The 26355-nt window shown below is 42.1% G+C and overlaps 1 protein-coding gene across 2 annotated transcripts in view; it reads left to right on the top strand.

Annotated features, from left to right (window-relative positions):
• Positions 1–25979, top strand: part of PWWP2A (PWWP domain containing 2A) — a gene marked incomplete at both ends in the record, with an annotated part of 36455 nt that extends 10476 nt beyond the window's left edge. The window contains 2 exons of one of the 2 annotated variants that reach the window (XM_080942085.1): positions 10777–11720; positions 24004–25979. In XM_080942085.1, the coding sequence (XP_080798211.1) occupies positions 10777–11720; positions 24004–24017 (958 nt within the window). Of the gene's footprint in view, positions 1–10776; positions 12446–24003 lie in introns of those variants that run through there. The other variant, XM_080942084.1, reaches the window with a different exon arrangement.
• Between the last annotated feature and the right edge of the window lie 376 nt (positions 25980–26355).

The raw sequence follows: 26355 nt of genomic DNA, 5'->3' as shown, positions 1-26355 counted from the left end.
AGTCTTATTTTAAGATGGGCCCTTACTTTGTATTATATGGGCTGGCCTTGAGTTTAATAATCTTTTGCCCCAGCTTCCCCTCCAAAAAATGCTAGGATTAGACTTGTGTTTGCATAATTGTATCTTGAATTTTTCCACATTATTTTCTTTTTTAATTTTTAAATTAGATTTATTTATTTTATGTTACATGTGGTTGTTTTGCCTGCATGTGTGTCCGTGCACACATAAGACACCCGTGGAACTGGTATGTTAGGGATGGTTGGGAACCTAGGGGTGCTGGGAATCAAACCCAGGGCTTCTGCAAGAGCAACTACTGAGCCATCTCTCCAGGCTTGCCTGACTGCCTGCCTGACTTGCTCCTCTCCCCTCCCCTCCCCTCCCCTCCCCTCCCCTCCCTGCTCCCTCCCTCTCTCTCTTCCTTCCTTTCTTTTTGTTGTTTGTTTTGGAATATAAAAGAAAATATTTATTTTCCTTACATATTACATCCTGACTGCAGTTTCCCCTTCCTTCTCCCTTCCTAGCCCTCCACCCCCATCCACTTTTCTTCCCTTTCCTTCAGAAAAGGGCAGGCCTCCCATGGACATCAACCAAATAAAGCAGAGAAAGTTGTAGTGAGACTAGGCACCTCCTGGTATTATGCCTGGACGAGGCAACTCAACGGGGAAAAGGGTCCCAAGAGCTGGCAAAAGATTCAGAGACAGCCCTGCTCTCACTGTTAGGAGTCTCACAAGAAAACCAAAGTACACACCATGACAAATGTGCATAGGGCCTGATTTTATATATAAAAGTTTAGTCTTTGAGCCCCTGTGACCCTGGTCAGTTGATACTGTGGGCTGTTGTCCTGTGGTGTCCTTGAGCCCTCTGGTTCCTACATTTCTTCCTCTCCCATTTCTCTGATTCCCCAAACTCTGCATGATGGTTGGCTGTGGGCATCTGCATCTGCTCCCATCAGTTGCTGGATGAAGCCTCTCTAATACGAATGCTATCACCTTTCAGTTTTTAAAATTAACTCTTTAACAGGGCATGGTGGCACTCATCTTTAATCCCAGTACTTGGGAGGTAGGGGCAGGTAGATCTCTAAGTGTAGAGAAATCTTGTCTTGAAACAAACAAACCAACAATTCCCCCTGCTCTGGAATAAAAAGGCTTAAGTTTCCTTTATTTCATCTATCCAATCATCACTGTTTGTTTAGTTGCCATCTGATCCACACATTATAGGGACTGTTTCTCAAGTTGAGTTTGCCTGATTTACTTATGGGAGGTATAAAGAAATAATGTGTGCTGGAGAGATGGCTCATGACTGAGAGCACTGACTGCTTCCAGAGGTCCTGAGTTCAAACCCCAGAAACCACATGGTAGCTCACAACCATCTGTAATGAGATCTGATGCCCTCTTCTGGTGTGTCTGAAGACAGCAACAGTGTACTTATATATAATAAATAAATAAATATTTTTTTTAAAAGAAAAAATGTTTCAGAGGTCTACACTTACAGCTACCAGATGCCATATTGTTTTTTTTCCAATTGAGAAATTATTATTTTTCATACAATTACAAATATGATAGTTTCACTGTATTTCCTATATCTGGGTAGACACAACATGTATCTGTTTTATTTGTTTGCTTTTTGAGATTGGGTTGGGTGTCTCATAGGCTCTCATAGCCAGGGTATCCTTGAATTTACTCTCTAGTAGAGATCTCTGCCTCCATTTCCCGAGTGCTGTTACAGGACTGTTACACCAACATACTTGATATTTGCTGTGCTGAGGAACAAGGCCAGGGCTATTTGCATGCTCGGTAAGCACTCTGTCATCAGAGTACATTCTCAGCTCTGTTCTATGACACCAAGTCTCATACTTACAGGCAAGGCTGGCCTGGAGCTCACTATTTAGATCAGACTGTGGCGGTCCTGCTTCAGATTCCTGAGTACTAATTGAGCCACCACACTGGCTTCAAAACTTTTTTTAATAATGTAAAAATTGCATACAGAGTTGAGCATTGGGTGTGCAGTTGAGTGATGTTAAGCATGTTTACATTGTCGGGGCATCACTTTCATCTTGCAAATTAAAACTTGCTAGACAAGAGGTACCCTGTTTTCCTTCCCTGGGCCCTGCCTGGCAGCCATGTGTGTTCTGCTTCTGCTTGCTTTTTATTTAAGTAGAGTGATCCCCTCTACCTAAGGGGGTATTTTTTCAGTTCCCCAGTTACCTTAGGTACTTGACAAAGGCATACCTATATGAGCCTGTGGGGCCATCCTCATTCAGACTACTACCACATTCCACTCCTAGGCCCTCATAGGCTTCTGTAGCCAGTCACATCATAATGCACAAATGCACTCAGTTCAACTTTGAAAGTTCCCATAGTCTATTACAATCTCAGCACTGCTTAAAGTCCAAAGTCTCTTTTGAGACTCATGGCAATCTCTTAACTCTAATCCCCTATAAGATCAAAATCAGAAGGTACATCACTTACTTCTAACATACAGCGGCACAGAATATAAATTACCATTTCAAAAGATGAAAGTGAGCATAGTGCACTTCGAAAAGCAAGACCAAAAACTAGCAGGGCAAACTCCGCAAATTTTACCATGTCAGATGTCAAAACAGTCCTAAGATCTCCAGCTCCTTTCAGCTAGTTTACTGCAACATCTTCCTTCTCTCGGGCTGGTTCCACACTACAGACTGGATCTGGTCTGCAGCTTTCACTGGCAGGTATCCCAAGACTGGTGGGGTCTCCCGACACAAACCGCGTTTCACTTTCACAGTGTCATGTAATAGCCTCTCTGGGCTTCCATGCTGGGACACCCCTAACATATTCTGGCTTCAGCAGCTGTCGTGAGCAAAAAGGAAATTCTACAAACACCTTGTATCTTGGTGAAGGCTGTAAAGTGGCCATGTGGTCATGGCCAAAGCTGCCAAATTCTGATGCTTGCTGAGGCTAGAACTTGGCCCCCACTTTCAGTGACATTTCTATTCAGCTTTCTATTGGTGAATCTCTTCACTGCTTAAGCCTTTAATTTTTTTCACAAGTTGGAAGCTTGGGCTGGGGTGATCTTGCTCTGAGATCACCACCATTCCCTTTATTCCATGTAGCATCAGGCTTGTCTTTAAATTTTTTATTTCCTGGTATTTCTTCTTGCCTCAGTTGTCCTTGTCATTGTAGGTCTGTGTAAGTGATTGCTAATAACCACATGACACAATCAATGCTAGGCTGTCTTGAAATCTCCTCTGCCAGTGTTATTAATCCAAAAATTTTCAGTTTAGCGTCAGGCAGATTTTCAGGACGCGGACAAAAAGCAGCCACGTTTACAGCACAAGAATGGTGTCTAGGCTACTTACTAATATTCTTCCCTCTGGAACTGTCTTAGTGGTCCCCATAGTTGACGTCATCGTAAGCACTGCCACCTTCCATGCTTCTACTAGGATTGCCCAATAAGCCACTCAGCATTCAACCTGGTGTTCTAGTCTAAAGTACAAAAGTCTTACATAGTTTTTCAACAAATAGCATGATCAGGTCTGTCACAGTACTCCAGTCCCTGCCATCAACTTATATCTTGGTGTTCTCTTATGAAGTGACCAAGGTAACTGCTATGAAAGAAGCTTGCTTACAATTTCAGAGGTTTAGTCCTTTATCAGCATGGGGCATGGAGGTGTGTGCTGGAACAGTAGCTGAAAGCTACATCCAGATGAACAGGCAGAGAGTTGTCAGGGCCTGGTGGGCTTTTAAAACCTCAAAGCCCACCCCTCATCAATGCACTTCCTCCAACCAGGCTATACCTATATGAGCCTATGAGGCCATTATTCTAACCACACTGATGCCCATGTAAATTGGCTTTTTTTCCCCCTCTGTACACTTGTACGTTTGTTTTGTTGTTTTTGGGTAGTGACTCAAAAGTCTTTCAAGTTTATGTGACTAAAAGCCCTTCGGTAAATAGCTAATTTGAAGTTAAAAATAGGTTTGTCTTCATAGTTGTCACTATTAAGTGTAACTCAATCAGCTTTATTCTGTTTTTGGCATTAACTAAGCTAGTAATTATCCACTACTTTATTTAACAGCACAGAGTTTTAGGTGGCGTGTGCCTATAATTCCAGCACCCCTGAGGCAGGAGGATCATGAATTGAAAATAGGCTTAGGCTACCTAGTGAGATGCTATCTACAAACTAATTTTTAGATACTCTCAAATTTTAAAAAACAAGATGTTTGTAGATGTAGTTCTAAATAAAGCACGCACTTGTTGGGGGATGTTGACAAACAGGGCAACCCACATGTGTATTGGGTCTCATCACCTAGTTACACCTAGTCCTCTGTCATTTTAAATATCTCAATGCTAGTTATATTCCAAAGTGATTCTACAGGTGGCTTTCATAAGCCTTCTTGATCACTTACTTAATTCCCTACTATATTAGGTAGCAGGTATTTGTTAAACATACAGATCTACAGACGCTAACATGCTATAAAGTGTTTATTGAACATCAGTTCAAAGCTGCATATTCCTTGCATTTCAGTTTTACAAAGAACCTAAAGACCTATGGATGTGTTGATAAACCCTTGCTGCACTGTAGAGTTGGTGTGCAAACAGATAATACTGGAATGCACATCTCAGCAAACTGAGATGATGCTCACAATTGTAAAATGTGCTACGTTACAAGTTTCTAGTTTCTAGATTTCTCTTGAAATTAAAGGTTACTTAGGGTTTATTATTATTATTGCTGCTGCTGAGACAGAGTCTAGGTAGCACAAGCTGCTCTTGAGCTCATATAGCCAGTGTGTGTGTGTGTATGTGTGTGTGTGTGTGCTTTTTTTCCTGTTACAGAGCCATTAAATACAATAACACTGTTAGAGAGACATTAATAACTGGATTTGGGGTGGGGTGGGAGTGGAGGGATGTAGGCAATGATCAGCAATGAGTGTCCAGTCCTGGCAGGAACTCAGGCTATGGTCATCTGATATGCTGGGCTGTGGCTGCTTATGCGTGCCTGCAGCTTGGCCAGCAGCTCCTGGGTGATGCATACCCTCTGGGATTTGTGTAGTACTCCAAGAGCCCTGGGTTTTGCATCTGCCTTCCTCTTGACTGTCCAATTCCAACAGTTCATCAGTATTGACCTCATCTGGCAGATCTGACTCTGCTGTGGTACAGCAGCTGCTCCTGGTGTCTGTCCGTCTGTTTTTCCGTATCCAGCTTGTACTGCAACTTCCATTGGCTGTACTTGATAATAACTTGTGCACTTGCTGTTCCTTCATCCTGATGGCGCCACCCACCCCTACGCTCCCCCACTCAAGCTTGCTTAGCACTCATTTGCCCAGCTGCTGTGCTGCCACTGTCTTGTGACCCTCGACCCTCCATCTCTGTCTTAGTCCTGTAGTTGTTGTGTGTTGCTGTGTGGGTCGGTGCCCACTGAGCTGTAGTTGTGAGTCACTTAACATGGGAGCTGAGACTTGGATTCTTGTCCTCTTAGAAGAGCGATAATGCTCTTAACCATTGAGCTATCTCTCCAACCCCAAGCTCATCCTCTTGATTCTATCTCACAAATTTTGGGATTTGAATATAGGTATGTGTACCGTGTGTAACCTAAAATTATAATCAATATATTAACCTAAAGTTTTACATTTGAGAAAGTAAGGATTTACCATAAGTAGGACAATATACTGTAAAAAATTATTATATGGGCCACTGAAACTGGAAAGACACCGAGGTATGGGAGGCAGCTATACTTACAAACACCCTGTAAGTGGGCTCGAGCACCTTTTAGGCCCACGTGGCGTAGCCAAGTGACATGATTTATGTGCTGCGTTATTGTTTCTAAGACAGGCTTCATGTAGCTTCCGAGATCCTAGGATTCAGACATGTGCTTCTCTATTCAACTGGTTATCCTGTTTCAAAGAAAATGGATGTAATTTTGTTGGTAAAACTTCCTATTGCATTTAGGTGCAATTAATTTCATTTGTCCTGATTAAATATCAACCTAACTATAAAATCTTACAAAGAAATGTGAAATAAAACAAGCTTGCGTCATACTTTCCTGTCTTTATAACCTAGTCTGTTACTGATTTTAAGAAGACTGGTTGTGTGTGTGTGTGTGTGTGTGTGTGTGTGTTAGGGCAGAAGTCACCCTTAGGAGCTGTTGACCTTGTGTTTATTAATTTTTTCTCTTTTTCTATCTTTTGAGACAGGGTCTCACTGGACCCACGACTCACTAATTAGGCTAGGCTAGCAGGTCAACAAGCTCGGGGATCTACCCATCTCCTGGGTTTGGACTATACACACGCCGCCACACCCAGTGATTCTGTGGTACTAGAGATTGAGCTTAGGTTCTCCTGTTTCTGCAGCCTCAGTTTACCACCTGAGCTGTCCTCTCCACCTGGAGAGGTAGTATCTGAACACATCTGCTTGAAATAAAATAAGTCTGGATATTGGTTAAGCATTTTTTTCCTGTTGTAGGAGGGTCTTCATTTTTGTCTTCTGTTGACCTCTTTGCTGAAAGAGTAGTTTGGTATATCGAGAGTACTTGAACCTGTGTCAGCTTTTCTTCCAACTCTTATGCTTGCCTATAGATTGTAATGCCTTTGCATTTTTGTATTTTTGTGTATAACTTAAAAGGATCTCTTCTTACATTTACTTCTTGGCAAAAAGAGTTAGATGGGAAGCAAAGGAGAATTAGTTGTTCTCTCCTGAAGTGCTCCAAAATAGAATGAAATAGTTAATTAGAGGTTAGAAATGAGTTGATTGAGGGTGCTGGTAAGTTCCTGTAGATTAACACTGCCATCATTAAAAGGAATAAACTGAACTTCCCGAATCCGAGTTAAGTATTAGAAATACATGAGTAGCCAGTTATGACACATGCCTGTAATTCAGCACTAAGAAGTCCATGTGTTAAAAGGCAGCTTGAGCTACATGAGGAGTTGCAGGTAATCCTGGGGTACAAGACTCAGCCTTACCAACCCCCCCCCAAAAAAAATCCAGAAATATACTTGGTTTAAAATAGGTAGTCATTGGTAAACATTTCAGTTAGGCTTCAAGTATTCTCCTGCAAAGTAATTTGAATTATGTTTCTGAGTTTAACCCAGGAATCAAAAAAGTTACTTAAGTATAAGGTTGATTAGCAATAGTAGGAATTATGAGGAAAATCATGAAATCCCTATGTTAAATGGGATCCAAACTGTTTCCTGCCTTTGGATTTTGGAGACAGGTCTCACTATGTAACCCACTCAGACCCCAGGTCTTCCTGCTCTGCCTCACCTAGTCTCGGGTAACTGCCATTCCCAGCTCATGTCACCTTGACACCATCATCTGCTTGCAGAAGTGATAGGGATTGTTTGCTTTTGGGTTTGTTTGACCAGGTCTTTTAGGAACCTCGGACCCTCCCTCCTGCCTTCACTTCCCGCTGGGATCACCAGTGTAAGGCAGGCACCTTTCACCAGAGCTTCGGCCATGCTACAGAAGTCCTACCAACTGAGCTACATCCCTAAACTTGAGACTGCTTCTTCACTCGTGTCTCAGTCCTGACCAAAAACGTGTCAGGCATCCTTGTTCATTTCCTCCATTAACTTTGGTACTTGCTACTTGTTCAAGAGTCAGTTTGAAAACAACTTGAAAATAATTGTAGCCACAGAAGTTTAAAGTCAGTACATAGGTCTCTTGGATCTTTATCTACTTTTCCTTCACAAATTATTTTTATTTACTTATTTTGTGTGATGCTGGGGATCTATGCCAGGCAAGCAGTGTAATCTATGCTGTGTGTGTGTGTGTGTGTGTGTGTGTGTGTGTGTGTGTGGTGGTAGGGGTGGATAGAAACCTGTAATATAGACTAAGATGTTTTGAGTTGAAGATTGACTCCCTTGGGCCTAGCACATACTCTGCCATTCAGCTGTGCCCCTGTCAGAATCTTTTTGTGGTAATTAAAGACTAATGATGGGATGGGTTGGAATGAGTCACCCATCTCTAAGTGCTGAGCCACACATGGAGAAGATGCTCAGCATCCCACCTAGTCCTTGGAGCATTTGCATCTTTCAGAAGCTCATGCAAAAGACCCCATCCCACCTCTCCTTTGCACCCTTGCTCACCTCCCTCTGCTGATGTTGGACACACATAGCTGCTTTGGAAAAACCTGAGCAACTGTGTTTATGCAAATTTCAGATTATAGCTGTACTTAGGGAAGACTTAAGATTCAGTGCCATGGCATAGAGCAGGATTGTTTTGGAATCTTCCAGGGGATTGTGATGAAGGTTTTTTCATTGACTGAACTTGAGAAATTAGATTTTAAAAAGATTGTGTCTGTGCTGGAGATCAAACATGAGGCCAGGGCCCTATACAACAATACACCTAGTGCTTTGCTTATTCACATAGGATCTCACTGTGTTCCAGGGTGGCCTCAGCCTTTTCTGCTGGGACTACAAGTGTGTGACTCTGCCTGGCTCAGTGCTGCAAGCTAATGTTTTGGTGTCTTAGGTTAATGGCTTTCAAACTTAGGTTTAGTTAAAAATATGTGTCTGTATGGGGAAGGGAGGGTTCTCGGGTACCTTGAGACTGACCTTGAATTTCTGATCATCCTGCTTGACCTCCCAAGAAGAAGTGCTCTTGTCTGGTTATCTTACATACATGGAACATATACTGTAGTGTTGAAATTGGTTTCATAATGTGTCTCGCTGTCCATGTGAGATAACAACATGATTACAGAGATGAGTGAGAATGCGTCATTCCTCTTTCCTAAAGGTGGTGATTTAGTTTCCTGGTCCCTTGAGGTAGTTTTGTAATTATTTAAATATCTTGGGGGGTCAGGGAGATGTTTCAGTGGACCTGAGTTTGGTTCCTTAAAGCCCACGTTAGGTCTCTTCTGACCTGTCCTCAGACAGCAGCACGTATATGTGCATTGCCTCCTCCCTCCAGTTCAAGTCATCTAAACATTTTAAAAGTTCAGTCTAGATGTACGGAAAGTCTAAAGCTATTTAACTGAAGGTAAATTTATGCCTGGGAACTAGCCTTATTTTATACGTGCAAGACTAAAATTTACATTTGGTAAGAGCTCTGAGAATTTCACTGTAGATTGACTGTGTGGTGGGACATGCCCATCATCCCAGCATTTGTGAGGCAGAGGATTTGAGTTTAAGGCCAGTTTGTCCTACATAGCAACCTCTAAGCTAGCCTGGAATACATAGTGAAACATAATTTTAACAAGTAAACGAGATCATTGAGATTATTATGTCTTAACTTCTCCAGCCTAAAGGATGTATTAGCTTTTTGAGAGGATATATATATATATATATATATATATATATATATATATATATATATATATATATATATATATATAAATAATCTTTATAGTCTTGTCTTGGCTGTCCTAGAACTTGAGAAAAGATCTGCCTTCTGATTGCTAAGATTAAAGGCATAAGCCATCACAACTGGCCCAAAGATTTATTTTAAACAAGTAATTCTGAACCTTTTGGAGACCATTAACATAAAACACAGAAACAAATGAGCAAAACCCCCAAAAACTTGTTTTTGTGCAGACTGATGTGTAGGAAACAGTTTCTTCCATCTTACAGGGTTCTACCTGGCCTGGTAGCCTGCTGCTGGCCTTGGGTTCTCTAGCTTTGCCGCATAGGACTGGCATTAGTATTGCCTTGTGCTAGATGCAGCCGTCTCAGTGTTTTTAAAATAAGCGTGCCGACATATACTGAGATACTTGGAATACGGTTTTGTGTTTATGCAAAGGCAGTGAACACAGCAAATTTAACTTAGAAGTTTCTTTATTTCAACCAAGTTGCATTCAGCCAGTTACATTTCCAGATTTGTCTGAGAAACAGTTATTTTCTGTTTCTTCAGCTTCCCCCTGAAGCTGGGATCTATCTGTAGGAGCGTACTGGCTAGATAACTGGTTTTAAACTAGATTACACTTGAAAATACGGCTTTTTTCTTTACTTATCTTTGCTTTTCTCTTTGAGACAAGAGGCCTTGGGTGTATTGTACAAGTTGGCTTTGAACTCAGAATCCTTTGTCACACCCTCCTGGGAACTGCCACTGCAGAGATACATGCTCAGATGAAATGATTTCTGAATGTAGTATGTGATTTTACAAAGTTTGCATTCAATCAGCAGTTAAGAGCACAGATTGCTCTTCTAGAACTGGGTTTAGTCCCCAGCTCCAACATAACAGATCACAGTAGACTGAAACTCCAGTCCCAGGGATTCTCTTCTGGTTTCTGAAGGTACTGCACTCATGGTACAGATAGATGATATTTATGGAGCTAAAATACAAGTATATACAAGGCAATAAAAAACAGATTTTGAAACCACAGAGCTCTATGCCTGTCAGCATTGAAAATAACTTGAACATCTGAATTCTGTGCTGTTCAGACCGATCTGGAACTTGAGGTCTTCTTGCCTTAGCCTTGGGTGCAGAGATTACAGACAGGTGCTATCACCCTGCCTTTTATTAAACTTTGGAGAGATGTTATGACCAGAGGAATATGATTACATTTAATATATGGGTGCATTTACTGAAAAATGTACATGGCATCTCATATAAATCTGTCTGGTGACAGAAAGATCCATGCTAAGTAAAGCCAGTTAGTCTAGTATTGTCTAGGGTAACCATTTGGGTTATTTCTAATTTTCTCTAAAATGTAGACCCAACAGAAGTGGAGTTTTGTTACTTCAGAGACAGCGGTAGTGTATTTTAGATTCCTGTTATGTAGATGCGTATGACGTTGTTTACTTTTAAGACGTTGAGTTACAGATATCAACTCACTAGTTTCCTTTTGTTCTTCTATTTCCTTCAAAGGTTTGGGCCCCATGGGATCCCTGTGACAGTATTTCCCAAAAGGGAATATAAGGACAAACCGGACTCCATGCAGCTTCAAAGTAACACATTCCAAGAAGGGATAGAAGTCAAGCGGGAAGTGAATGGTGCTGTTCCCGATGCCCTTTCTCCAGTCCCTCCTCCTGAGCGCCTGTGGACTTCCAAACCACCTCCTCTCTTCCATGAAGGAGCACCTTATCCTCCCCCCTTGTTTATCAGGGACACATATAACCAATCAATACCTCAGCCGCCTCCTCGGAAAATTAAGCGACCCAAGCGAAAAATGTACAGGGAAGAACCCACTTCAATAATGAATGCGATTAAGCTAAGGCCCAGGCAAGTCCTGTGTGATAAGTGTAAAAATAGTGTTGTTGCAGAAAAGAAGGAAATTAGGAAAGGTAGCAGTGACTCTTCTAGGTATGAAGATAAAAAACGGAGAAATGACAGTGTAGCTACTGTGAACAAAAAACTGAAAACTGACCATAAAGTGGATGGGAAAAACCAAAACGAAAGCCAGAGAAGGAACGCTGTGGTGAGGGTTTCCAGTATCACTCACAGCAGGGGCAGAGTAGTCAAGGTTTCTGCTCAGGCCAATACGTCAAAAGCTCAGTTAAACACCAAGAAAGTGCTCCAGAGCAAGAACATGGATCACGCAAAAGCTCGGGAGGTATTGAAAATTGCCAAAGAAAAGGCACAGAAGAAACAAAGTGAAACCTCCACTTCCAAAAACGCACACTCGAAAGTCCATTTCACACGTCGGTACCAGAATCCTAGCTCAGGTTCTCTCCCACCTCGAGTTCGTTTAAAACCACAAAGGTACAGGAACGAAGAGAACGACTCTTCTCTGAAGACGGGACTGGAGAAAATTCGGAGTGGCAAGCTGGCCCCTAAGCCGCAGTCTCGATGTTCCTCCACCCGCTCAGCAGGTGAGGCCCCTTCAGAGAGACAGAGGCCCTCAGGAGGCCCAGAAGAGTCCGCCAGTGAGGCTCAGGACACAAGCCAAGTGCATGTGCCTGGTGAGCAGGAGGAACTGCGGACGTTGGGCAAAAAGGGCAGCAAAAGCAGTATATCTGTTTACCTGACCATAAACCAAGGGAGATCTGACTCTTCCAGTGCGTCAGTCTGTAGCCTTGAGAGCATGGAGGATCTGCGGTCCTCCAACTCTGAGTGTAGCTCTGCCGAGAGCTTTGCTTTTCCTCCAGGCTGTATGCACGCACCTTCTGCCTCCTCTACTTCTACTTCCTCCTCTTCAAAGGAAGAGGAGGGCCTCAGTAATTCCTTGAAAATGAAAATCTTTTCCAAAAATGTCTCTAAATGTATCACACCAGATGGCAGGACCATATGTGTAGGGGACATTGTTTGGGCCAAGATATATGGCTTCCCATGGTGGCCAGCCCGTATTCTTACTATAACCGTGAGCCGGAAAGATAACGGCCTTTTAGCCCGGCAGGAGGCCCGCATTTCATGGTTTGCATCTCCAACGACATCTTTTCTTGCTCTCTCACAACTGTCCCCTTTTCTAGAAAACTTCCCGTTACGGTTTAATAAGAAGAGAAAGGGTCTGTACCGCAGGGCTATCACAGAGGCCGCTAAGGCTGCTAAGCAGCTGACCCCTGAAGTGCGGGCGTTGCTGACCCAGTTTGAAACGTGAGCATGGACAGTAAGGTAGGCAAGAACACTGGAGCTGCTGCACATCCCTGGCTCGTGAGGAATCATGTCCACCAGCTAGCTTGGCCAAACTGGAGAGAAATTGCACTCACTTGGCTTTTTATACGTAACATATAGCCATTTTTAGAATAAGAAGCTTAAAGCTGAAACATGCTTCAAAATTTCTCTTAAAAAAGTGGGATTTTAGGAATATTTTCCAGTTTTGAGATAAAAAAAAATTCCTAAGGCATAGAAGCCATAGCCTCAAATGAAACAGTTTTTGCAGGAACTGTTAATTGCCATTTGTAGCTATTGTGTGTGTATGTGTGTCTGTGTGTATCCTCACACAGACACACATACACACACATATATACATCACGTGTATAAACTATTGTCTGTCACCATGTGACACAGGTTGCAATATTTGGGGTTTTAGTAAGGGCTGCTTGGGGAACAGTGGATAGTCAACGAGTTCTTGTTTTATAACTAGTGAACACTTAGACTTCCTATGCACATAATGGTATAAAAGTTTGATACTGGGTAATTGACAAACTGAGATGCTTGCTATGACAAATTGGGATGCTTGCTGTTTAGTTATAGACCAGGCTATACACATTGCCCAGTATTTGGGATTAAAACTATTAAGACAAGTTTGAGTCAATGCTTTCTTGTCCAGTGACGTTTAGATAGGTTTTCTTTGGGGTATATAAACAGTTGAGTGAAAACTTAGTCAGATTTCTCCTGGCTGGATGCTCCTAAATTCTTAGGACAGGCCCTAGCAATTTACGCTTTGTGAACTAATGTCATGTGTAATTGTTGCGTTTTGGATGTACCTGATTTGGTAGTTTTTAAGAAGCATTTTCCGTTTAAGGTAATCTGTTTGCAGGTCAGAAAATGAGAAATGTAATTGTATAATGCATTGAAATGTAAAATAAAAACGCTGTAAATAAAATCAACTAAATCCAAATTATTTGTGTGTGTTTCTCAAAAAGCTTTGAACAGTTTCAAAATAGTAGAGAATTCTTTGTAGTGATTAGAAAAGGTGAGAAGTCAAACTTTTTTTTTTTATTTGCCCTGTCAGGGGCTGTTATGGAGAATAGGTAAAGTTCAGACAGAAAGAGGTGCAGTGAGGCTCTGTAGCAGTGCGTGTGATAGAGTTCAGGTTCTATCAACCGCTCATACGCTTTTATGCTCATGCTTTAAACGCTAGGTAACTGTAGTTGGTTTGCTCTCTGGTCTTCTGCCTCAGATATCACTGCTCTTGGGGCTAGTAATCTAACTCCCAATTCTACACGGTCCACCTGTCCCTAAGATTTTTTAAGAGTCTCACTATGTCACTTTGGCTGGCCAGGCCGACTTCAAGCTCAGAGCCTTGCCTGCCTCTGCCTTCCGAGTGCCTGCAGAGGCAAGGTGATCCTGAAAATTAAGTTGCTTCTAAGCTTTTTGTTTTCTTAAATTTGATAAGAGTTTCAGTTTGGTATATACTTGAGTTACAAAAAAATAGACTTTTGTAGATAGATATTCCAGTGTGAGATATTAGTTACTATATAATTAATAATAAAGATTAATAAAATTTGGAAATGAGCTTCTTTAAGCTTGATACCTGGTTATTTCTGGGAAATAAAATAGAATCTCTTCTGGGGAACTTAGTCAATGCTTTTTGATTTTAATAAACACACAATAAAAGAAAAAAGATGCATATTCTTTCCTGCAAACAGAAATTAATCTGATTATGACAGGCTGAAAGCTCAGTGTGACGGAGGGCTTATATGGGAAATATCTTTCTAGGTTTTCTGAATAACTGTTTTAGATTAGAGTACTTGTTTATCTTTGGAAAATTGATGTATACAAGATTCATCTAAAAAGTAATGAAGTGTGGTCTAGGCTGTTGTGACTCTGAGGATGTGTGTTGCTAAGATAGTCAGATGCTGTAGCAAATGTATCTTTGTGGCGTAAACCATTGTCCTATTTCAGAAGCTACATGGGAAAACGTAATCTGTGATCTTGGAGTATGTAAATAACTTTGAGTCAGGCGTGATGGTGTGTTCTAGTGGCCCTATCATGGGAGGCAAGAGGGTTGAGTGACTTTGAGATCAACCAGGGCACATAATGGATTTCTGTCCAGAAAATAAAGATGTGTTTGGCTCTGTGTTTTGGTACATGCCTTTAGACCTAGCATGTTCTGTGAGTTTGAGACCAGCCAGGGTGACATAGTGAGATGCTATTTTAAAAAACATTCCAGTAGAATCTTCCAAACAAGGTGACCATCCGATACCTACTGCAGCTGGAGAGAGCTCTCTCTGAGAAGATAAGGCAGTTCTGGTGTGGTGATAAAACCAAAAGGGCTTTTCTTCTGTTTGTTTGGTTTGGTCTCTCTTTTCAGAGAGAAGATGGACTTAGACAGTTTCCAGTGTATGAAAAGTAGCTAAAAGACAAGGACAGCAAGGGCAGGAAACCAAATGAGAAAGTTGTCAAAATGTTGTCTTCAGAAATTTACAACCTCCTGTTTCCCTCTTCATTTTTTTTAGTTTAGAAATCAGCAAGTGGACTGACTGGTCTTGAGAAGAAAAAGACTTCACCATCTACAGTCAGGTTTAATGGTGTGCCCCCAAGTGTTTTGTTTCAAGTATACCAGGCTGGCCTACCTACAATTCACATGACATAAATCTACCATTTTAGAGGATTTTTTTGGTACAGGTCAGGCTGGCTAGACACGTGATCATCCTGTCTCAGCCACTTAATATTGGGATCCTAGGTAGCCATGTGCCACCACCATAACTAGTCTATAAAGTTTTGCCTTTTTAAAAAACAAAAAAATTAGGGTCACACTGTGTAGGCTTGATATGTAGACCAGGGTGGCCCTTGCCTACTATCTTAAAATTAATTTTAATTATACACTTAGAAAAGCCTGGTGTGACAGGTGCAGATGCCTTCAGAGGCTAACAGATGGTATTGGATACCCTGCAGCTGGCATTATAGGCCATTGCGAGCCGCCTGGTGTATGTAGGCACTGCGAAATCAGCACCAAGCTTTTGGAGCACTGAGCCATCTCTTCAGTCCCCAGCGGTACGTTTTAAAGGTGTTGAGTATGTTTGTACCATACAACTGTCTGTAATGTGGATGTTTTCCTTTGCTCTGCTACACTCCTCCCACCCCACGTTTTGTTGTTTTGAAACTAGGTCACTCTAACCCAGTCTGGTTTCTAGCTCAGGAAAACCTTGCCTTAGCCTCCCAAATGCTGGGATTGTGAGAGCGACTTATAATCAGCATTTTATTTATTTATTTTACAACTTTAATACCTTTTATTTAGTGTATATGAGTACACTGTCACTGTCTTCAGACACACCAGAAGAGGGCATCGGGTCCCAATCCAGATGGTTGTGAGCCACCATGTGGTTGCTGGGATTTGAACTCAGGACCTCTGGAAGAGCAATCAGTGCTCATAACCACTGAGCCATCTCTCCAGCCCAATAATCAGCATTTTAAATAGAGTTTTAAATATGCTGAGAATTGGTACCAGGAATGTACCATACCACTGTATGGAGAGATTCTCTAGATAACAGCACTAATGATGCTTTATACTTTACAGCTGTCCAGCTGCCTTTTAGTAAATTTTAGGTGAATTGCACTACATTGACTACAACGGTCTTTCAATAGTAACAAATGCTGAGACTATTTTTTTTGTGTGTGAATAATGGAGCCACTTAAATTAGTTTGATGATAATGGAGGCTGAACAGACAGGTCAGCAGATGGAAGTACAAACTGTACTATACCCAGCGTCTGCTTCAGACAAGGCACCGGACACTGACTTCTGACCTCTGAAATGACAAAATCTTTACGTTGTTTTATAAAAATGTTGTAGAAAGATGAGTCAGGAAGGTCAGCATGGGTTGTATGGGTCCTGTCTTCAAAGGGGGAAGAACCCTCACAGTGTTTATACTGGTGTCCATGTCTACACTTCATAGCTGGAGTATTAGTGCCACCCTCCCACCCAGTGTGTGTACGTATGTGTAAATATGTTGGGGTTTTGCTGCTGTTGGAGACCAGGTCCCATGTAGCCTAGGCTGGCTTCGAACTTGACATCCTCTTGTCTCTACCTTTTGTCTCTGTCTCCTGCCATCTGCCCCTCTAGGCCTGGAGTGTTTGGCTTTTTAAAAGACAGCTCATGCTGGGCAGTGAGGGCACATGATTTTAACCCAGAGCTCAGGAAGCAGAGTCGGGTGACTGAGTTCTCAGTCAAGCTGCTCTACAGATGGCATTCTAGGATGGCCTGGGACACGTGAGGAAAACCCTGTTGGGAGGAGGGATCAACATTGTAATGCATAATACACTTTAGCAAGGGCGTCCATTAGTGTCTCTTATGTAACTCTCATGTAAGATTTTCTTAGGAGCTATTGAAGAAGTCAAATGTGGAGGGTCCTGATCGGAGGCTAGCCCAGAGCGAATAGTCCCCTTCATGTCCCCTCATAAAGCAAAACCAAACCAAACTGTTAGAAGCCTGAGAAGCATATTATTCCCTCTGGAAAAATGAAATGGAAGTTTTTGGTTCCTTAAAGAGATTGTTTATGTGGGAAGGTAAGAACCGTCCAGATAAGAGTACAGAGAAAACAGTATGTAGCTTAGCAGTGATGCAGTGCAGTTCGAACATTCGCAGTTTTGCATCAGCCATGCATAACAGCAGGCTTTTATCGAGCACAGAATGTTGTCTTTCCTGTCGGAGGCATGTGTTTGAAAGTATGAGCTCTTGATCCAGATGCCCTCGTCTGACGATCTGCTCCTTACAAGCAGCGTGATCTTAGGTAGGCTGATAATGAATAATGCCACCTCAGAGGGTAAATTTTAAAGCAATAGAAGAGCGTCTAGCACAGGGCCTGTGTAAGTACTGCTCATATTACAAGCTACTTAATGTAGCAGAGAAACCTCATTTTGTAGTTTCTGATACTATAAACAGTATATACTTAGTATAAATGAAAAGTTTTATTTGAGTTTCTGTAATAACACTGTCAGCTACTAACATCTAGAAGTAGCATGTGCCCTCTGGGAGTCTGGGTGGCTTCTGCTTTGAGATTGGCCTTGAACTCTTGATCCTGCTTCACCGATCCTACCTCACTGAAGTCTGAAACTCCTGGTTTTTGCCACCATGTCTGAGTATACTGGCTGGATTTAGCTGGCATTTATAGAGCTAACTATTGGAGCTCATGGGAATTGTGTATGGGATATAAAAACCAGGGTTAAAGTCTATTACAGTTTCATATGTAACTTAATGTACTTAGAAGACTACCTAGTACTCTCCTACTCTGCTCAGAGCAAGCATAGGCGTAAGTAGAAATGTTCACCTAGAGCTGGTGAGATGATGAAGCAGGTAAAGAAGTTTGCTGCCCAGCCTGACAATCTGAGTTTGTTCTCTGGGGACAAGGTAGAAGGCTGTGTGTACATAGAAGAAATGAGGAAGGCTGACTCAGGCACGTTGTCGGTCACCACCTCCATCTGCATCTTTCAAATCCTTTCCAGAGCTTGGAGAAGAGTCAGCCTGGGTCTCTACGGCAGGATCCTGTTAGGAGAGCCTTACACAGGCGCTTTAAGCTGCACTTGTCACCTTGTAAGTAAGTCTGCCAGTTTACGTAGCTTCTGTGTGCTCTGGGCCTTGACATTTAACAAGTGTCAGAGTGGAATCTGTTTGCACATGTGTGGCTGGGAGACTCAGGAGGGAAATACTTGGCTTTAATCTGTGTGTTGTCTTAATTTTCCAGAAGATAGTCTTGCTACCCTTGGCTCATTTTGAGATGCTGTTGGTTACAACTGTATGGTCAGCCCTTCTCCCTCCACGTTTTTATCTGTTTAGGAGTGGCACTGTCCAAGTACCCAGGGAAGGACTGTGTTTGGGTTAGTCTAAAGCTCAGACATGTAATAAGCCACTGATTAGAAACCAGGATGTCTCTGCAGAAGAGGCTTCACCTCTGCGCTTCCTTCTCTGAGTCTTTAATGGAATCTTAGGCACATGCATTTAGTCAGAATCGTTGACTTTCTCATCTGGGCTTTGCACTGTTTCTTCCTTTCTCTGCTCTACCAGGTAGATTATGTACTGCCCTCTTCTGATTGTCCCCTGGTCCTTGCTGCCATCGTCACACTTAGGCTTTATCTTAGAGGACAAGTAACTTCACTGAGATTGAGATCGGTCAGTGCCTTTTCATGGGGGAATCCTCGCCTTTACTGCATCTTTGGCAGGGTCCTTAGCTCTTCCTAGTAGACATCCTTCATTGGGTGGGGGTGGGAGTGGGAGGGAGATGATAAGTTTCCAAAGAAAACGTGAAGTATCGAGGGGAAGCTTATCAGCATTAGCACCAAGCTCCAGTCAGGCTCTGTACTGGAACCGACAGGCTGAGGTTTTATGTAGCATTTTAGGAGTTGTAGTGGAGAAGAATGAACAGGGAAGGTAAGTTCATCCCGGATCTTCTTTAAAAGTACAGTTATTTGGGGCTGGGGAGATAGCTTGGAATGGTTAAGAGCTCTTGTTACTCTTGTAGATGACCTGGGTTTGGTTCCCAGCACCTATATGTAGTTCTAGGGGATCCAGTATTGCCTTCTGACTTCCATGGGCACCAGGCAGTCGTGGTACACGTATGTGCAGGCACATTACTCATCAGAAAAAAATGTGAGTTTGTACATGTATACAATCTATTTTGATCTCATTCCCTTCTCTCCTTGGTGTTCACACACTGGATCATGATTGACCTACCGGACTGAGGTTAGCATGGTGGTCCACACCTTTAATTCCAGCACTCGTGAGGCAGAAACAGTAATATCTGAGTTCTGAGTAAGCCTGGTCTACATAGCAAGTTCCAGAACAGCCAAAGTCACATAGAGACCTTATCTCAAGAAACAGAAACAGAAAGAAAAAAGAAAACCGAGTAACCCCCTCAGCCTCTATCCATCCACCATAGTTCTCAGCTCGGTGGCTGGAGGATGACAGGGACGTCGGATGGAAGTTCCCCAAAGCAACCTCCAGTGCACTGGTCCCTTTTCTGTCCTGTGTGGTTGCAGTTGCCTCGGTTAAAAATACACTTAGATTCCTGTGTAAAACCTTACTACTGAACTCATTTTAAAGAGTTATTTTTGTTAAACTAGAATTCAGAAGTGGCTGTGTTTATAATGTCAGGATAGTTTACTTTAAAGGTTTTATTTACTACTCTACTGCTTCTGATTTGGCGTTGTAATTAATTTATTGAGACAAGGCCTTATACTGTAGCCTTGGCTTTCCTACAACCTGCTGTGTAGACCAAGCTTGCCTGGAATGCAGAAATCTACCTGTCTCTGCTTCTGCCGAGATTTAAGGCTACGCATAGCCATGCCCCTGCCGGATTGTGCTTTGTTTTGTTTTTCCAGACAGGTCTCTATTAGCCCTAGATGTCCTTGAATTCAGAGATCCATTTGCCTCTGAGTGCTAAGATTAAAGGTGTACCACGACCAGTGCCTGGCATTTGCTTGATTGGTGATCCCAGAGCTGGCTGTGCTGATGACAATTGTTTATACTAAAACTAGGGAAGTAGGGATGCAACCAAATATGTTTAAAAATAAGACTTAAAAGGAGGACTTGCTGGCTTATGACTGTAATCCCAGCACCCAGAAAACCAAGTCAGGAGTTTGAGGCTAGGTTGGGCTACAGAGAGTTCTAGACCAGTCCCAGGCTGTGGTGAAAGACCCTGCCTCAAAAGCAGAACAAGGACACTTTAAAAATAGTTTTTCAGTTGAATTATGCTCAACACTTTAGGCTCTGGTCAGAACAAAAAGCGTAAGTGAGGGAAAAACTTAAAAAAAAAATGTTCTCAGCTGGTTAGAACCTGAAGCTACTTAAGGGTGATCATGGACATTCAGAGACAAAGGGCTTTTGGTGGTCTTTGAGCTCCCAAATGATGTGATATGTGTGAGGGGAAATCTTCAGCCCTCTGGACCATCTAGATCAGGACTGCTCCAGGAATTAGTTAGTGCTTAGATGGTAACTTGTTTTTTTTTTTTTTTTTTTTTTTTTTTTTTTTTTTTTTAGTATTTTTACTCTTTTTTTTTTTTTTTTTTTTTTTTGCTCAGGGGCATAAAATGTAAATCGGCACTTTTTTCTTACATTTATAGGCTTATTGGAGGGCAGGTACCTTGCCAGGTTACACACTGCATCTTATGGGATGTACATATACGAAGGCCTATCTTGGCCATTGTTGGGGTACCCACATGGCTTTCAAGGCTTTGTCTGCAGCTGGCAAGTTTCCCAGGATAAACTCGAGAGGAAAATTCAAATTAATTTTGGTCTTATTTAAATTTTTTTTCTCCTTTTCTCATTAAAGTGGATTAAAAAGAACTCAACTGTCTGTAATTTTTGTTAACTTGGTCTTTTCTACCATAGGTCTCAACAAATGGCAGCTATTACATCAGACAGTGACGGGTCCTGCTGCTCCCTTACAGTGTCTGACAGACCACTGTGGATTCAGACTGGGAGCACTGACGTTAACAGTGAAGCGGGCAGGTCTGTCTGTCTTTAGCCCTGCCACGGAGCGAAAAGGGCACCATACCATCACTTAGCCATCCCTGGAGTAGATCAGGCTAGCCTTCAGAAAACGCTGGTGTTCATTGACCTTGGTGGTTGGAAATGCTTCCCAAGGAACTGAAAACAACTTTTCTAGAGCAGAGCCTCCTGGGAGCATCTTTATTGAGAGCAGCCTTGTTGAGTCGAGTGTTACCTTGTAGATCATGTTAGCTGCCTGAAAGTCAGGGACTGGTTTATTTTTTTCAGTCTCAATCTTTACCATAAATTCTTATCACTGTACAGGTGATAGGAATGTAGCTCAGTTGGTAGAGTGCACAGGGCTCTGAGTTCATCCCCAGCCCTGAGCAGACCAGGCATGGCGACACATGCCTGGTAATCCCTGATAATCAGGAGGTGGAGGCAGGAAGGTTAGAAGTTCAAGACCATCCTTGTCCTAGTGAGCCCGAGGAAATGAGTAATGATATGTGTGTGAGGTCTACTATGGTGGGGCATGGCTTCAATCTCTGCACTTAGGAGGGGGAGGCACAGGTGGACCTCTAAGTTCAAGGCCAGTCTCGTCTATATACGGAGTCCAAGAAAACCAGGTCTGCAAAGTGAGACTCTGTCTCCAAAAAGACAAAGAGATACAGTTTGTGTATGTGAATACGTAGGAAGTAATCTTAAAGTTCGTCATTTACATAAGGTGAGTCAGACCTTTAGAAGTGGTCTAATAATGTGCTTGTAATTTATTGCTATATGTGACTTAATGGATAATGTGTAAAATTGACTTTGGACTCTACATGGTGGGAAAGGTTTAGAGACTTTGGTGTTCCTCTTGAACTTATCTTTTTATATTTTATTATTTTTTTCATTTGTGTGTGTGTATGTGAATATATGCCAGATATGTTTAGGTGACCTTGGAAGCCAGAAGAGGGCTCATGTTCTTTGAACTGGAATTACAGACATCCACTCCTGGTGTGGATGTTGGGAACGATACTCAGGTCCTGTGCAAGAGCAGTGATGTCCTTTTAACCACTGACCTATGTCTCTAGCTCATGAACTTACCTTTTATTTGAAAAAGTCTTTAGTCTTCTGGGATAGAGAATGTACTACGGTTATTTTGACCTGCTGTTTGTGCAGCTCCTGGAGAATTTTATCATAGCATGTAAGTTTTGATACTGGTTCAGAATGAAACCTTTTGCATTGAATGTTGTGTCTAAATTTTGGACATGTAGCTAAATAGGCATGGTAGGCACCTTAATATAACCAATGGGGGAGACACTCCGACTTCCTGTACTTCTGTAGTCCTTGGCTTTCTTGTTCTGGTCTTCAACTGAGCTTCAGTGGGCCTGACATTAAAACCTGGTTTTGGAGCTGGAGAGATAGTTCAGCCGTTAAGAACACTGGCTGCTGTTCCACAGACCCTGAGTTCAGTTCTTAACCACATGGTGGCTCACAACCATCTGTAATAGGATCTGGTTTCCTCTTCTGGGTGAGTGTGAAGACAGATCACTCATACATATACATATTTAAGACAAAACCCCAGATTTTCAAAGATTTCCTTCAGTTTATAAAAGGGTACACTCATTTCCAAAGTTTTGTATGAGTTTTATGTCAGTATTAGTCATGTGAGCTAGCTATTTTATTCTCAGAAAGTTGGACTTTAAATCAGCATTAGCCATCCCCCCCCCCCCTTTTTTTTTTTCCAGAAGCAACAGATACATGGGCTCTTCATCTTAAGGTTTGCAGTATTTTAGCTAGGAGTCATTTTTCATTGCTTGAAAGACATGAAAGAATGCCCTGTGGAGTTTTACTTTTTATAGCTCTGACCCAGGAAGCAAATGAGCCATGGTAACACTTGGAAGTTTACTTAGAAATCACCTTTGTCAAACCATGGGGAAGATACAGACTTTGAAGTTTTAAATGTTGGGAAAGATGTGCTTTTTCTTCCTTCTGCATTCTTTGTGTGTTTTATTATTCCAGTGAAACAGCATTATCTTTGGTTTAAAAATGGGTTTGATACACAGGTCATCTTTCTTGGTCCTCGAGCTCCCATGTGGAGGGCACAGCTAGGGACTGGATGGTTTGTGTACTAACTGTTTGCTAACCCTGGGCAGTCTGGCCCTGCTGCTTGGAAGTGCTTTCTGTAAGTCACACTGTGCCAAGTGTGCCTGGGCCCTTTGCTCACTCAGAAGGCTGCTGAACGCTGCCTTGTTGGTGGTCAGGTGTAATGAGGGCACTGGTCTGTGCCCTGAAGTGGTCTCATGATAAAACTGCACGTCCAATGTCTTCCTTCCCATGGGTCTGACTCTGGGGAGGCTCCCTACAGTCCTCTCTCGTCTCTGCAAGTAGTGAACCTCGATCTACAGCTGGTTTTAACCTAACTTGGTTCTGTATATAAGTTTGCTTAAGACTAACCAGTTAGCTTTGATTATGTACACCTTAGTCACAGAACTCAAAGAGATAGAGGCAAGAAAGATCAGGAGTTTAAGGTCAGTTTGAGGTTATCCTGGGCTACAAGAGACACTGTCTCAAAAAAGGGGAGGAATTGGGGTAAGGCTGAGTTCGGTGGCACACATCTTTAATCCCAATATAGAAGGCAAAGATAGGCAGTTCTTCATGAGTTCTAGGCTAGTCAGAACTACATGGTGAGACTCTGTCTAAAAGAACATTTTAGAAAGACTGCAGGTTAACTGTGCTGGGGAAAGGCTGGTGTTTCCTAAGAGTTTATCTGCTACTTTGATGTATTTTTAACTTAGAAATAACATAAAGACAAAGTTAAAAATTCTCCTGCTGTTAGGCAAATATTTCTAAGAAAAGGAAGCAGGTGATAGCCATGTGTTAGAATTTGGCCAGATGTGCTCAGATAAATTAGACAATACTTCTACTGGTCTAGAGTGGCAGTGATCTGTCTTTAAAAAGTCAAATATTTGTTTTAAAAGAAATACGGTACAGTCCCATGATCTATAGTGCTTAAACAACAAAGATTTCTTTTTTTCCTGTTACCTGTGATTAACTACATTTCTTCCTTTTGCTTATTGTATTTCAGCACAAAGACATTAGCAGACTGCTGGCTTCGTGGCCGTGAACTACCAGTGACAGAACAAGAGCGACAGGACTGATAAGGCTGGAGGCTTAAGCTGCACTAAGGAGTAAAGTAAAGGCAGCGACTAAACCAGTCACCACACAGGAGCACTTGCCAGGTAGACTGAGTGGAAGGTGTGAGGGAGTTTTTACAGAGGAACAGACTGCTGCAGTAATACGTACGAGGTGAGGAGGAAGTGGGATGAGCGCTGAGTGTGGTACGGAGGAATCGCTGACCGTAGCCTCTCTTGAATGTGAACAAGTTTGGACAGGCCTGGCAGGCACTCGATGGTGCAGAAACTCGGAAGTGTTTGCAAACCTAACCTTTGTGCTTTCTCCAAGGATTGTGTTTATCAGTTCAGAAGTGAGCAGAGGTGTGTTTAAAACGGCACTCCAGTGAAGCAGCAATGGTCCCATGTGCTAAGGCCAGTGCTTGCTTCAGGGTGCCAGTAGAAACAAGAGGAAGATGACCTGACATCCTGCTGAAAGGATGGCTAAGTGCCCCGCCCCACCCACAAGTAAAATGTGGATCTTTTAATAAAACAGGGCTGTATTATCTTGAATATATGTTTGCTTGTTAGAACATATTAAGATGTATTTATTTGCCACTAGTATTTAACATTTTGTGCACATTTTTCATAACTACATTCATACCTTTTCATATTTTGACTCCCAAGTGGACAGGCTAGTGTTGAACTTGGAATGAACTCATACACTCCCAAGAACTAGCTCATAATTCTGACTTTTATTATTGCCTCTCCCTTTACTGAGTGGTGCTGTTCAGAAAGGTGACAGCCACAGTGTGGACCTGGACGTCTTTCCACAGCAAGAAGCCCCCACTTCCTCAGTGCAGGGGACTCTTCAGGTGTCAGGGAGGACGTGGCCCTGGGGAACAAGGGGCAGAAACAGACCCATGGAAACAGCCTAAACTTCTGGTGCATGGAACATGAATCCTTAACAGAGACCACAGATTTTCCTTGTCTTTGCTAAAACCATACTATGAAACCCCTTAATTTTCCTTGTTTAATGAATGGAGAACACGTGAGAAAATCAGATGGACCTGTTAGTACTACATTTTTAAAGCATTTTTATATTTGATGGTGCCGTAATTTTAATAATAAAACTGAAGATTTTTAGTGGCAATACTGATTTATTTTTTAAACCAGAAAGATAACATCATATTGATTACTTACTACAAAAAGAAAAAAAAAAAAAAAGAAAAAGAAAAAAAGCCAAAAGAAAAAAAGAACTAACTCAATACTCGTTCAAAGGATGTTGGCTCAAGAGTTCACTTCCTGTGACCTTTCCGTGTGGGTGAGTGTACCCAACAGCCCATTGCTCAGGATTAGGAAATGCTCTGGGTGGGACTTTTAGATCATTTATGATACCTGACTGTGATCTGATTTATAACTCAAGAAGAAAAGCCGGGTAGTCTGGAGTCTAGTGAGCATAATTCAGATCCTAACACTGCAAGTGCTGGGGTGTCCTGGCTCTGGGGTCAGTCTCATCCTAGGCCCCAACCCCAGCAGTACCTTTCACGCTCACTCAGGAACCAGGCGTCTCCCAAGCCATGTGGAATTATGCATGGATCGCATCAGGAAGACCTTTAAGCTTTAGAAATCTTTATTTGTAGAGTGATGAAATTGACCAAAAATAATATTAAAAAGGCAAAAGCACTGGGAGAGATCAGGTTTTAAGAATCTACGTATTTTTTTCCCCTCATGGCAAATCTTTAAAGGCCTTTTACACATTAGATTTTCATTAAAGAGGAAAGGAGACTTGGAGGTGTTTACAGTCCAGGCCTGCCATGTTACAACTCCATTTTCACTGCTTTAGTTGCTTAATATTTAAGCTCTGCTTCATGCTACCTTTTGTCTGTATGGAAATCTTCACAGGCCTATTTCATTTGTAGACTTGAATTGTTTCTCACCTTCCATCTGCTCGGAGTTAAATGTTAAAGAATGTTGTGTAAAACGTTATTCAATAAAGTCTTTGATTTTTTTTTTAAATTTATTTAAGAACTCTTTTACTGTGTAGTGGTTGTTGTTTTTTCTTTAAACTTTAAAATCCAGCCCAGTTTTGTGTTCTGGGAAGTAGTGATGCTTCCTAAGAAAGCCCTTCGGTTTTGGTCACTAAGGTTTTATGGGATTTCTTCTGACTAGAGGTAGAGGCCAGCTGCTTACATAGTCTGATTGATCTCAGCACTCAGGGCTATAGTTCAAGGTCATCTTGTACACAACAACTTCAAGTTCCCCCTGTCCCCAAGGAGTCCTGCTTATATAGACTGCTTCCCACCATAGTTTATAGGTGTGTGTGA

The sequence above is a fragment of the Micromys minutus genome, assembly GCF_963924665.1.
Source record: "Micromys minutus genome assembly, chromosome: 31".
Lineage (NCBI taxonomy): Eukaryota > Metazoa > Chordata > Mammalia > Rodentia > Muridae > Micromys > Micromys minutus.
The sequence above is the reverse complement of the archived record's forward strand: the minus strand, read 5'-3'. Positions and strand labels throughout refer to the sequence as shown.